The 13,960-nt window shown below is 48.9% G+C and overlaps 1 protein-coding gene across 7 annotated transcripts in view; it reads left to right on the top strand.

Moving 5' to 3' along the window:
- ARMC12 (armadillo repeat containing 12) overlaps positions 1-13,960 on the top strand; it is a 27,714-nt gene that overhangs the window by 4,590 nt on the left and 9,164 nt on the right. For 2 of the 7 annotated variants that reach the window (XM_006144175.3, XM_006144176.2), the window contains exons 2-6: positions 2,853-2,910; positions 3,834-3,959; positions 4,358-4,676; positions 5,342-5,487; positions 5,693-5,827. In XM_006144175.3, coding sequence (XP_006144237.1) covers positions 2,853-2,910; positions 3,834-3,959; positions 4,358-4,676; positions 5,342-5,487; positions 5,693-5,827 — 784 coding nt within the window. The remainder of the gene's footprint in view (positions 1-2,852; positions 2,911-3,833; positions 3,960-4,357; positions 4,677-5,341; positions 5,488-5,692; positions 5,828-13,960) is intronic. The other 5 variants (XM_027770198.1, XM_006144178.2, XM_006144177.3 and 2 more) reach the window with 4 other exon arrangements.

Raw genomic sequence — 13,960 nt, 5'->3', positions numbered from 1 at the left:
ACCCGAGCGAAAGAACATCCTGTGCCCGCCGCCGGATGCGCGCGGGGAGGAGGTAGTCCGGGGAGGGAGAGCGAGATGGGGGAGGCCCGGGGCGGGGAGGGGCGCGGCCTCCGGCCCCCACGCGGCCTCCTCCGCTCGTCCCGCCTTCGCGCAGTATCTCTCGGTGCGCACGCCTTCGCGGTGCGGCGAGCCGGTCGGAGGCCCCGCTGCTCCTGCGCGCTGTAAGCGCTAGGCAGGCAGGGCATGGGGTCCACGTCGGGGCCCAGGGTTTTATCTCGGCCTTCTGCAGGGGAAGCTCGCACGTGTGAGCGTCCATCGCGCACGGAGGACCGGCACACCCATTCTCTTACTCAGTTCTGATGGTAGCGCTTCCGGATAGGAGCTAGATCGCAGAGACTCGTGTTCTGGAGGAGAAACTGAGACTCAGATGGTGGCATTCGTCCAGACCCCCGCTGGGACTTGAACCCAAACCGCTGGCACTCCAAAAGGCATTTCACAGGAATGTAGAGTAGGCTGATTTTCCTTTAGTTTTTCTTTTTTGAGAGAGAGAGATTTTCCTATAGGGTGCATGTGCTCGCCAGAAAGAGAGACCTAGAGAAAGCGAGAAATTTTACACACACACACACACACACACACACACGCACCTGTGAGGATGGCAATGCAACATTCACACGCACCTGGGAGGATGGCCATGCCACATTCTCTTCTCCATTCTCCTCTTGGGATCTTGGGCAGGCACACGCCACCGGGTCTGGGACTCGAACCGGGGTCAACTACATGGAAGTCCAGCGACATAGCCACTACACCAACTGCAGGTCCCTTCCCTTTAATGCGCTCAGGTGATGGGCACTGCAGGGTCCCCCTGGGTAATGGCCATTGGGGCGGCTTTCATAGCCTGCTCCCAGTGGCGTTGGCGCTTCTGTAAGTGCTACACCGGGACACGGTGCAGGGTATGGGTAAAGAGAATGAGGAAGCAGCTCTAGGGTTACACAGGTGGTTGGATGATTTTCCAGGAAGAAGGTAGCTCAGTGGGGTGGGCAGGGGGGATAGTGCTTCCGGTTTAGGTATCTGTGGGGACTTATAAGGAGTTTCTGAAGGCACTCTAGGCAGTTAGATGGGTTAGGGGAGTGGGGATTAATGAGGCACAGTGCCAGGGCCAGGGGGAGTGGGTGAGTAGAAGGGCCCGAGTGATGGATGCCCTGGTCCTACCTGCTGTGTTGGCCCTGCCTTCTCTCAGCCTGTTGTCCAGGGGAAACCTGCTTGCAGTCATTTCTGTAGCCAGCGTTTTCCAGCTGTCTGCTGAGCACTGCTCGAGGTACTTGGCTTCATTCTCACAACCCCATGAAGAAGTCTAATTATTCCCATATTATAAGGGGAAAACGAGGCACAAAGAGATGACCCAGGTAAATCAGTGGCTGGTTTTGGACCCTGGCTGTCTGACTGGAGCCCACACTCTTTATTTATTTATTTATTTAATTATATCTATATGGCTATTCTAAATCCCTTTTCCTCTCAAGATTTGGGGCACATTCATGCCCCTGGTGATTTTCAGGCTGCAGGGTTTGTCAAGCCATAGGGTCCAGGACTGGAACAGTGCTGCCAGCCATGAGGCTACCAGAGCCTTAACCTCCACCCCACCTGCTGGCCCACGGATCATGAGGTTTTTTTTTTGTTTTTTTTTTTGTTTTGTTTTGTTTTTTAGCAGATGATCAAAACTGGTTCAGAGAGGTTAAGAACCCCCAGGCCGAACTGAAGTGTTGGAACCTAGACCCAGACCCCAGTCTGTGCGGCCTCCAAAGTCTAGGCGTTCTATTTCATGCCCCCTTCTTTTTCAAAAGTTAGTAAGTGATATAAAATATATAAGAGAAACTAAACTGCACTAACACAGTGAGCACATCAGCAGATAAAAAGCTGACCCAGGTGGCGAGCTGTGTGCGAGGCACCTGGGTGAGGGCAGGTAAGACGCGCAGCTGGCTGTGCACGAGTGATCCTCAGGCTTCTCTCTGGCCAGCTGGTCTGTCCAAATTAGATGGAAACACCAAGAAAACAAGAGCAGAGTCCCACAAAGAGTTGCGGCTTTTTACGCTCCCTAAGAACACTCAAGACACACCTGTCTATCCTCGCCAACGTTTCATAAAAGAAATTGCATTTAATTCTCCTTGAATCGGGCACATCTGAATCAAATACAGCCACTCCCAAGAAAAGACCGTCACTGGCTTTGTACTGAGAAACACACATTCCTCTGTATTTTTTTGTGTTGCGAATTAGTGAAAATGTCACTCGGGGAATGACTCTGCTTTTAATTCCTCTGAGTCACTTGAGCGCAGAACCAGAGTGGGTTTAGGTGCAGCAGGCAGGAACTGGGGTACAGCCAAGAAAGCTCTCTTCAGAGGTCTTTGGAGGTGAGCCCCACATTTATTCAGGCTGCAGAACCGACTCCGTGGGACGGAGGGGGCTGATTCCATTCAGAGAAGGGCAGAGCAGGAACCTCGTTCAGAGAGAGCTATTCTCAATCCTCCATTGTAACCGGGAACCTAAGGGGACAGTGCCCATGACAGCCATTTCCTGCCCAGAGTTCATGGCAGTGGGGAGGCCTCCGCGGGTCTTTACTCACCTCACGTCACAGGGAATCCGTGTGGTCACCCACCTGGGCCTGAGTACAGAGCCAGGAATAACCTTTGGGAAGGGCTGAGGATGGCAGGGAGGACAGGAAGAGAATGGCTGTGCAGGTGTGTCACCTGTTCCCTGCCTGCAGCCCAGGGCACACAGCTCTGAGTGGGCAGGCCTGGCTGGCCCAGCAGCCTTCATTCATGGGGAGGCTGTTTCCCTGTCACCATCTCTCTCCGGCCCAGGTGCTGCCCCCGATCCAGAATGTCTGTGCCAGCTCCCCCAGCCAGAGCTCAAAGCCAGGTAGTGCATGCATGTGCAGCGCCCGCCCTGGGCCTAACCCTAGCTGGCGCATGTTGGAGCCAGAGGATATGAGGAGACTGGTGGGAGGGGGCAGGGTCTGGTCTCATCCGCTCATCCTAAGGGTGGAGATCCAGGCTCCCGAAGGTGGGCTCCTGTCCTCTAGGTTGGTGCCATTTTCTGGCTCCAGAGGAGGTCTTGAGCCTCATCCCACCTTGGGGGAGGGTAGGAGGTGGTACCCCCAGAGTTAGCCCCAGCCCCTCTGTGCTCAAAGGCACTGACCTACCCACATTTTAATCCTGGACTTTTTTTTTTTTTTTTTAAAGAATTATTTCTGGGACCAGCAGTTAGCATAATGACTATGTCACTGAACTCCCATGTAGTCTACCACGGTTCAAGTCCTGGACCCAGTGGTTTAAAACTCACACCGGGTGCGTGCCCAAGATTCCGAGAGGAGAATGGAGGAGAAGGGATTGCGGTGTGACCATCCCCCCCACCCGGGGAGTGATTTCTTGCTTTCTGTCTCTCTGGTGAGCGCATGTGCCCTGTAGCAAAAACCTCTAAAAAGAAAAAAGAATTATTTCTTTACTTTTTATGTTATTATCATTCATTTTTTAATTTGACCACAGAGACAAAGAGAAAGTGAGAAAGCAAGCTGCCAGGTCTGGGACTTGAACTGCTCTTGGCCATGTGGGAGTCCAGCGCCTTAATCACCACACCACCTACTGGCCCCAATCCTGGACTTTTCAAGTGGTAAATCTAGACTCCCTGAGGTTACAGATGTTGACCCAGGCAAGAGCCTTCCCTTTCTCAAGATTCACTCCAGTTAGACAGGCCTGGAGCCCCAGTTTCTAGGTGCTCTGTCATAGATCTGCATCCAATCCTCAGAGAGGGACAGAACGTGATGTCCACACGTCTGAATGCAGGGCTGTGCTGAGCGCGGGCGATGTGACAGCTCCTGGCCTCAAGGGCGGTCCATCACACAGGTGGTTCCACGGCAGCACCGATGCTGGAAATGGATGGCTCTGTCCGAGACTGCAAGCCTTTATAAGGTGCACCCTCCTTTTCACCTTCTGATGAAGGGGACTGCCTGAAGAAGCACCCCAAGGTCCAGGGCTAGATCCGCGGTGGGAAGAACAAGGACAAGAGGGTCAGGGAAGTGAAGGAACGGAACTGCCAGTGGGTGTACCCACCCCTCCCAGAAATAGACACCTGCTGTTTCCTACTGGAGGATGGGCTCCCCCAGAAAAGGGGATCTGGAGGACCCTTCTGCCCCCACAGGGGAATAAAATGGGGCTTCATTTCCTGCAGCCTCTAAGGCCGCACCGGCTCTCCTCCCTACCACCCTGGCTGCTCCATCTCCCGAGCGCCATCCTCCATCCCATCATCTCCTCAGTTTCCTTTGTTGTCTGGGTTCTGATTCTGGTCCCCTGGTTCCTGTCCTTGCCAGAGTTCTGGTTCCGGAAGACCCTTCGCAGATGCCTTGGGCCTAGTTCCCGCCCAGGCACAAGACAACGCTGAAGACATGGGCCGGAGCATGCCCCGGTGCCTGGGGCAACTGGACATCCGCAAAAGTGTAGTGGGCCTGGCCACGGGTGCCGGCGCCCTCTACCTGCTCTACAAGGCCATCAAGGCTGGCCTAACGTGCCAGCCGCCCCTCTGCTCCAACTCGCCCATCTGCATCGCCCGTGAGTGTCCGGGCCCTGGGGAGAGGGCTCTGCCCCAGGAGGCACCTGCTCCCGAGGCCGCCACTGTGGGAGGGCCCAAAGGTGACTCCTCCAAGTTCCTCTCTGCCTCCTCTTCCTCCTCTCCACCTTCCTTCCTCCAGCCCTCCCTGCAGCCCTAGCCAAGGCCCTGCAAGAGATGCTAGTTCAGGGGTCCTGGTTCTCACCCAAGTGGATCCTCAGGACTCTTCTGGCATGACTCCAAATACTGCATTCGCTCTGGCTCCCAAGATTCTGCTTCTTGGAAACTTGGCACCAGCAGCTCCCCCCATCCGTTTCCTGCCGCTGGAATCTGAGGCAAAGGAAAGGGAAAACTGGGGGAACCCACCTGCCCAGCGCTTCCACTAGGCTGTAGAGTGTGTGTGGACTAGGTGAGGTGCCCCTCTGCAAGACCCTCTACTGCCACCTGCTGGAATGTCATTGCCATAACTGACCACCGTGAAACACCCCGCGCTACTGCTCTATGCCAGCAAACTGTTACAGTGCCTAGCAGACCGGTGGCGTCACGGTGAGGACCAGACGTTAGATTTGGTGCCCTTGTGCAGTCCACAGCTTGGTCAGCTGTACGTGGTGATCTTGCATATAGCGAGAAGGCGTCTCTTCAGAAAAGAAGGCAGCCTCGCCCCCACGTCCCTCTCCCCCACTTCCCCCTCCCGTCCTTTCCTTACTTCCGAGCCCACAGCCTGAACTGGGCTGCGGTGGCTGTCTAGGCCTGGCCATCGAGCGAGAGCGGCACGGGCGGGACTCGGGTGAGCTCCGGAGGCTCCTCAACTCCTTGGAGTGCAAACACGATGAGTACACCAAGAGCATGATCCTGCACAGCATCACGCGCTGTGTGTACTTGCTGGAGGCTGAGGTGAGGGGCGGAGGAGGAGGTCCTTCCAGCCAGCCTGGGTCCTGGGGGTTACACTGTCCCCACCCCGTGACTGGCCAGCCTGTGTCCTGGGACCCGGCTCCGGCCTATGGTGGGAGGGAGTGCTGCAGGGTCTTGGTGACACGGGGGCAGTGGGCCCAGGACACCTGCTTCTCCTGCCTTTCCCATCTGTCCCCACACACTGCAGGCCTCTGCTTGTACTACTGATGACATCAGGTTGGTGGGCTCCATGCTGGATGACAAGGACACCAGTGTCAAAATCCAAGCTCTGAATGCACTTAAAGCTTTCTCTGGCATCAGAAAATTCAGGCTCAAAATTCAGGTGAGCCCAGTGGCAAGTGGCGGGGCAGGGCACAGAGGAGGTCCTCAGTCCTCGAGTTCTTTAATAGACATGTGAAAAGCAGGTATGTTCCAGAAGTTTGCTTGGGGCCGAGTGTGGAACCCGGAAATAAGTGGGCATGTGGTGGTCGGATTTCCAGTAGGGTCATGAAAGCCTATGACTCTCAGGATGAAACAGAGTGAGGCTGCGAGTGGTATCTCTGAATCTCAGACAGCAGGAAGTCTCCTGATGTGCCTTCTGTCTCCAGCCAATTCTTTTTTTTTCTTGGTTTTTTTTTTTTGGAGAGATTTTCGCTATAGGGCGCGTGCGCTCGCCAGACAGACAGAGAGAGACATTAGAGACAGAAAGCGAGAAATCACCCCCAAGGAGGAATGGTCACGCCGCAATCCCGTCTCCTCCACTCTCCTCCCGGGATCTTGGGCACGCATGCACACGGGCCCGGCGTGAGTTTTAAGCCACCGGGTCGGGGAGGCGAACCGCGGTCGACTACGTGGGAGTCCAGAGACATAGCCATTACGCTAACTGCTGGTTCCCGCCAGCCAATTCTTTACCCCATCCGGTTGTCCTCACTTCGGGCTCCAGTGGCCAATCTGAGTTCCTACTGATTGCCAATACATTTAGAGGTTCTCACCACCCCCATGTTAAGTTTGCGTATTTGCTAAAATGAGTCACAGAACTCAAGAAAACATCTTTTTTTTTTTTTTTTTTTTACATTTACCAGGTTATTAAAATAAACACAATTCAGAAACAGCCAAATGGGAGAGATGGATAGGGCGAGGTAGGGGGAAAGGGGCCCAGGGCATTCAGGCACCTCCCATCCCGGCACCTCCATTGTTCAGCGACCTGGAAGCACTTGAAACCCTGTCCCTTCAAAGTTTTCTTTGTTTTTGTTTTTCCTATAGGGTGTGTGTGCTCACCAGACAGACAGACAGAGAAGGAAACTAAGAACTCACCCCCCTGGGCGGGGTGGCCACACCACAGTCCCTTCCCCTTCATTCTCTTTTCATGATTTTGGGCATGCACGCACATGTGCCAGCAAATTTACCAAGTCGCCGGGTCCAGGGCACAAGCCATGTACTCAGCCATGCGGGGTTAACGAATTTATCCAGCTGCCCTAATCACACTGCCTGGCTGGCCAGCCCAAGGTGTTTAGGGAGGTTTTATTATGTAAGCACAGTGGGGTAAATCGCTAGTCATTGGTGACAGTCTCCAGCCCCATCCCCTCCCCGGAGGTGGGGAGAGGGCTGAGAACTCCAATCCTCCAATCAGGGCTTGGCCTTTCTAGTGACCTCATCCTGAAGCTGTCTAAGGGCCACTTTATTAGCAAAACTCTGGTGTGATCAAAAGGTGTTAAGAATAGCAAGAGAGGGCCAGCAAGGGGTGTGGTGGTTAAGGTAACTGGTTCCCATATGGTTGACTGCAGTTTGAGTCCCGGACACAGTGGTTTGGTGGGGCCCTTCACTGCCATTACCCTAAGAACCTGCACTGTGGAGTAGGGAGCAGCAGCAGTCAGTGAGACCCACTGAGGCAAGTCCCCTTGTTTCCTTCTGACTGGCCCAAGTACATCCTGGTCCTGCTCCTCCCACACCCCTTCACCACCATTACTCCTGGAGCATGCGCCGTGGAGCAGAGAGCAGCAGTCAGTGAGACCAACAGAGGCAGGAGACTGCCTCAGACCTCTAGCTGCCCTCTGGCCGGCCAGGAATATTCTGAGATGTCATAGTTTTCCGAGCAGCACCATGTACGTAGTGGTGTCATGTGACTCCTCCCTCTCCCAGCTGGAATGCTCCGGTTCAGTCCCAGGTGCACCTGGTCCTGAGAGACTGGGAAAGGAATCGACGCTTAAGGCTGGCTATACACACCTCTCTGCCTGGAAGACAAGGCCCTCTACCAAGAACACGTCTGAGAAGTAGAGCTCTCCTTCCCGCTGACACTGCAGACACAACATCAGAAGGGCAGGAAGAAGCGTATAATCCACTAGATGACGAGAAACCGGCGCAGGGGCATGAGAAATAATGAGACAAGGAAACACCTCTTCCTCAACACCTCTTCCTGGAACAGAGCAACTCTTCATGAACCATAGACAACACAAAAGGATTTGCAGGGATGTCAGAAGTAGAGTTCAGAATATTCATGGTGACAGAGATGAGGAAGTCTTTCCATTATTCAAAGGAGGAGATAGACACCACAGAAAAGAACCAATCAGAACTCCTAGAGATGAAGATGGTAATATGGATGAAGACCAAGATAGTAATACAGATGAAGACCTCCCTCAGAAGAATTAGTAGCAGATGCGACTACTCAGAAGACAGGATCTCTGAGATGGAAGATGAAACCTTTGACTGAGACAAAACCACCAAAATAATGAAAAACAATTTTTTAAAGAAGACAATATACAAGAAATATTAGACACTATTGAATGTCCAAATGTCTGAATAATAGGTATTCCAGAAGGTGAAGATTCAGACAAGGGCATAGAGGGTCTAGTCCATGAAATACTTGCAGAAAACTTCCCAAACCTAGAGAAGCACTCAGATATCCAGACCCTAGAAATACAAAGGACCCCAAATGGGATCAACATAAGAAGATCCTCTTCATGGCACATAGCCAGAATGGTAAAGATCACAAAGACAAGATTTTTAAAAATGGTAAGAGAGATGGGACCAGCAGATGGTGTAATGGCTATGTCGCCAGACTTTCAAGTAATTGACCGTGGTTCAAGTCCCAGACCTGGTGGCTTGAAACTCACGCCGGTGTGCCCAAGATTTCAAGAGGATAATGGAGAACAGATTGTGGTGTGGCCATCTCTCCTGGGGGGTGATTTCTCACTTTCTCTCTCTGTCTCTCTGCCAAGCACATGCACCCTATAGGAAAAAAAAAAAAAAAAAAAAAAAAAAGAGAGAAACATGTAGTCACAAAGGTTGCTCTATTAGACTAACATCAGACGTCTCAACCAAAACAATTTAGGCAAGAAAAGAATGGGAAGACATTCCAAATATTAAAAGAAAACAATTTTGGTATCAGCAGTTGGTGTAAAGTTTATGTCACTAGTTATGTTGCTGGACTCTCATGTAGTCAATTTTGAGTCCCAGGTCCAGTGGCTGGACCTGGGACTCAAAACTCACACTGGACTCATGTGCGTGCGTGCCCAAGATCCCAGGAGGAGAATGGAGGAGAAGGGACTGTGGTGTGGTCATCCCCCTGGGGGGTGATTTCTCGCTTCCTGTCTCTGTCTCTTTGGCAAGCACCCATGTCCTATAGCAAAAATCTTTCTTAAAAAAAAGACAAAGTAAAACAATTTCAAACAGGAATACTATGCTCCAGCAAGATTATCTTTCAAATGAGAAGAATTGATAAAATCATTCACAAAAACCGGAAAGATTCACCAATATTCGACCAGTTCTTCAAGAAGTACTGAAGGGTGGTCAGCAGGTGGCATGGTGGTTAAGGTGCTGGAATTCCTGCATGGCTGACCATGGTTTGAGTCCTGGACCTGGTGACTTTCTCTCTCTCTCTCTCTTTGACTTTCTCTGGCAAAAAACTCATGTGAAAAAAAAATAATAAAATAAATAATTATTTTTTTTAAAAAAGTACTGAAGGGAGTACTGTTTCAGGATAACTGGAGACAGACAGAAATAGAACAAAAAAACAACCAAGAAAATGGCTAACAAGATGGCAGGGACAAATCCACGAATATCAATAATAGCACTGAATGTTAATGGAATAAATTCTCTAATCAAAAGACATAGTCTGGCTGAGTGGATAAAAAAAGCAGAAACCCTCTATTTGTTGCCTACAAGAAACGCACCTTATGGATAAAGATATACAGAAACTAAAACTGAAGGACTAGAAAAAGATAATCCATACAAATGGAAATCCAAAAAAGGCTGGACTCATGATACTGATATTAGACAAAATAAGCATTAAGACAAAGTACTAAAAGGGTAATTCACCAAGAAGATATAACACTTAAAAATACCTATGTACCCAACTTGGGAGCACCCAAATTCGTGAAAGAAAGACTGCTAGGTCTAGAAGGGGAGATAGACTGCAACACATTAATTGTTGGGGTCTCAACACTCCACTATCTCCATTGGACAGATCATCTAGACAAAAAAACAATCAGAGATACACGATCATGAAATGGACTTGAAAGACATCTATAGAACTTTCCACTCAACAACCACAAAATATACATTTTTCTCACTCCCTGCATGGACCTTTTTCAACAGTAGACTACATGATAGGGCACAAAACAAGCCTTTACAATTTCAAAGGTATAGAAACTATCCAGCATCTTCTCCAACCATGACGAAATTAATTCCAGAAAAATCCTTCAAAAATACACAAATATAGAAACTAAACAAGCTACTCCTGAATGACTTCACAAGCACTGAAGAAATGAAGACTGAAATCAAAAGATGAATTGAAACCAACAATAATGGGTGCGTGGATTTTCATAATCTATGGACATAGAAAGAAACAGTCATAAGAGGGAAGTTCATAGCAATTAGTTCACATAAGAGAAAGATGGAGGGACCAGCAGTTAGCGTAATGGCTATGTCGCTGAATTCCTATATAGTCGACTGCGGTTCGAGTCCCAGACCCGATGGCTTAAAACTCACGCCGGGCGCATGTGCGTGCGTGCCCAAGATCCTGAGAGGAGAATGGAGGAGAAGGGATTGCGGCGTGGCCATCCCCCCTGGGGAGTGATTTCTCTCTTTTTGTCTCTCTGTCTCTCTCTTTCTCTGTCTGGCGAGCGCACGCATCCTATAGCAAAAACCTCTCCAAAAAAAGAAAGATAAAGATGGAAAATAGAGGTGGCAAATAGACAACCCAGCAACACACCTCAGGGAACTAGAAAAACAACAACAAAAGCAAAATGCCAGGAGAAGAGAAATAACAGTTCAAGCAGAAATAAGTGAAATCCAGAACAGACGAACTGTACAGAAAATGAATGAAAACAGAAGTTGGTTCTTTGCGAAGATAAACAAAATTGATACACCATTCGCTAATTAAGAAAGGAGAGAAAGGAACCAGATAAATCAAATGTGCAATGGAACAGGCAATTTTACAACAGATAGAACAGAAATACAAAAGATCATTAGAGAACATTATGAGCGAATGCATGCCAACAAAAGCTGGATGAGCCGGACAAATTTCTGGACTCATACGAGCTCCCGAGACTGAATCAGGAAGACACAGAAAGCCTACATAAACCAGTCACAAGCAATGAAATTGGATCAGTGATACATGACCTCCCAACAAAGAAAAGCCTAGTCCCAATGGTCTCACTGCTGAATTCTACAAAACCTTTAAAGAGCAGCTAACTCTCATCTACTCAAACTATTTCTAAAGATCCAAAAGGGAAGGAACTCTCCCACATTCGTTTTGTGAAACTTCCGTCACCCTCATTCCCATCTCTCTCTCTCTCCTCTGGTCAAATTAAAATAAATAAAGTTTAATAAAATAATTTTTAAAAATTCTTTTTCCTGTTCTATTTTTTTAAAGAATTACTTATTTAACTTTACTTATTCATTCATTTATTTTTAATTTGCCAGAGAGAGAGAGAGAGAGGAGGTGAGAAAGCAAGCTACCAGGTCCAGGACTCAAATCGTGGTCAGCCATGTGGGAGTGTCCAGCACCTTAACCACCATGCCACCTGCTGGTCCCTAAAATAATTCTTAAAAATAAAAAAAGAAAAGAAAAAGAAACCCTAGAGGTCTCTAACCCAACACATCCAAGACAGAGCTTGCCCCTGTTCAAGCCAGATCGCTCTCTCCAGATCTTATCCCACCGGCCTTCTGTTTGATCTCCCTCAAGATGTCACATAAAGTACATGCCCTGACCCTGGCCAAAATGCAGTGCTCTTTTTAAAATTTTTTTGGAGAAGTTTTTTGCTATAGGGCACGTGTGCTCGCCAGACAGAGAGATAGAAAGCGAGAAATCACTCCCCAGGGGGGGATGGCCACGCTGCAATCCCTTCTCCGTTCTCTTGGGATCTGGGCACGCATGCACGTGCACCCGGCGTGAGTTCTAAGCCGCCGGGTCCAGGACGCAAACCGCGGTCGACTACATGGGAGTCTGGCAACATAGCCATTACGCTAACTGCTGGTCCCAAATGCAGTGCTCTTCATGCTCTCTGGCCCTTGTACCTGTTCCATCTCTTTCTGAAACGCTGCCCCAGACTGACCCCATCAGTCCTTTGGGTCTCAGCAGACAATGGGGCTAGGGGAGAGCAGGGTACTATTGGGGATACTTGCTTCCCTCTTAGCTGACTGAGGGTACAGCTTGAGTTACCTGGCTTTGGTAATACCTCTTGGCTCATGCATCTCAGAACCCAAGGTCCCTGTATTCATTCAGCAAATGCACGTTGAACACTTAACGTGGTGCCAAAGCGAGGTAAGACAGGGAAAAGAACAGGAAAGCTTCCCATCCTCCTGGAATTTCTATTCTAAGAGGGCAAGGCGGGCAGTTCATGACAAGGAAAATACTGTGTGTGTTTCACGTGTTCAGTGCTAGCGGGACATAAAGGGATAAGGAAAGTTGGGGTGGTGGTACAGTTTTATTTTTTTAGAATTATTTATTTAATTTTATTTATTATTATCATTTTTTAAAGAATTATTTTTATTTAACTTTATTATTATTTGTTTTAATTTGACCAGAGAAAGAGAGAGACAGAGAGAAAGTGAGAAAGGAAGTTGCCAGGTCTGAGGCTCAAACCTCAGTCTGCCACGTGGGAGTCCAGAGTCTTTAACCACCACGCCACCTGCTGGCCCTGTCATTATTCTTTTAAATGTGCTATAGGGTGGGACTGGTGGGGGAGTAAGAAAATAAGCCACCAGGTCTGGGACTTGAACCATGATTGGTCATCTGGGAATCCAGTGCCTTAGTCACCTCAGCACCTGCTGGCTACAGTGTTGTAGCAAAAGGAGAAACTTGAGACCTTGGCTGAATGAAGAGTTCATGACACCAAAAGCACAGTCCAGGAAAAAAAATCCATAAACTAGACTCCATTAAAATGAAAACATTTGCTTCATAAAATACCCTGTTAAGAGGAGGAAAGGAAGGGCTGACAGGTGGCATGGTGGTTAAGGGAGCTGGACTCCCATATGGCTGACCGTGGTTCGAGTCCCAGACCTGGTGGCTTGTTTTCTCGCTTTCTCTCTCTCCCTCTCTCTCTCTCACTCTGTCCCTCTCTGGTCAAATTAAAATAAAATGAACAAATAATAAAGTTAAATACAATAATTCTTTTAAAAAAAGGAGGAGGAAAGGATTAGCTGGAGACTGGAAGAAAATATTCACAAATGACTCATCTAGATTATGTAAAGAGTTTGAAGAACAGGTTTAGGCCAGCCCCATGGCCTAGTGGTTAAGAGAGCTGATCGCACATGGCTGACCCTGTGGTTTGAATCCTGGCCCCAGTGGCTTGAGAAACATGCCAGGTGCATGTGTGGCCGTGACAAAAGTCCTGAAAGGAAGGAGGGTTGGAGAAGGGATTGCTGTTTGAGCACGCCCCATTTTGGTGTGCTTTCCCCCTCTCTCCCTCTCTGTCTCTCCGTTTCTGGTGAGTGCATGTGCTCTCTGGCAAGTTTAAAAAAAAAAGGCAAAATTTTTATTTATTGGGGCCAGCAGGTGGCCTGGTGGTTAAGGACACTGAATTCCCACATGGCCGACCACGGTTCAAGTACTGGACCTGGCAGCTTCCTTTCTCACTTTCTCTCTCTCGCTCTGTCCCTCTCTGGTAAAGAAAGAAAGAAAGAAAGAAAGAAAGAAAGAAAGAAAGAAAGAAAGAAAGAAAGAAAGAAAGAAAGAAAGGAAGGAGTGGAAGGAAGGAAGGAAGGAAGGAAGGAAGAGAAAGAAAGAAAGAAAGAAAGAAAGAAAGAAAGAAAGAAAGTTAAATAAATAATTTTTTAAAAAGAAAAATTTTATTTATTATTTAAAAAAAATTTGCTGAGAGGCATGTACACTCACCAAAGAGAGACAGAGAGAGAGAGAGAGAGAGAGAGAGGCAGAGAGTGGAGGGAGAAAAAGTGAGAAAGCAAGCCTCCAGGTTCAAGACTCGAACCACATTTGCCCTTGTGGCAGTCCAGTACCTTAACAACAATGCCATCT

This window comes from Tupaia chinensis, unplaced genomic scaffold (genome assembly GCF_000334495.1).
Source record: "Tupaia chinensis unplaced genomic scaffold, TupChi_1.0 Scaffold000116_1, whole genome shotgun sequence".
In the NCBI taxonomy this organism is placed as follows: domain Eukaryota; kingdom Metazoa; phylum Chordata; class Mammalia; order Scandentia; family Tupaiidae; genus Tupaia; species Tupaia belangeri.
This window is presented reverse-complemented; position numbering and strand designations above follow the sequence as displayed.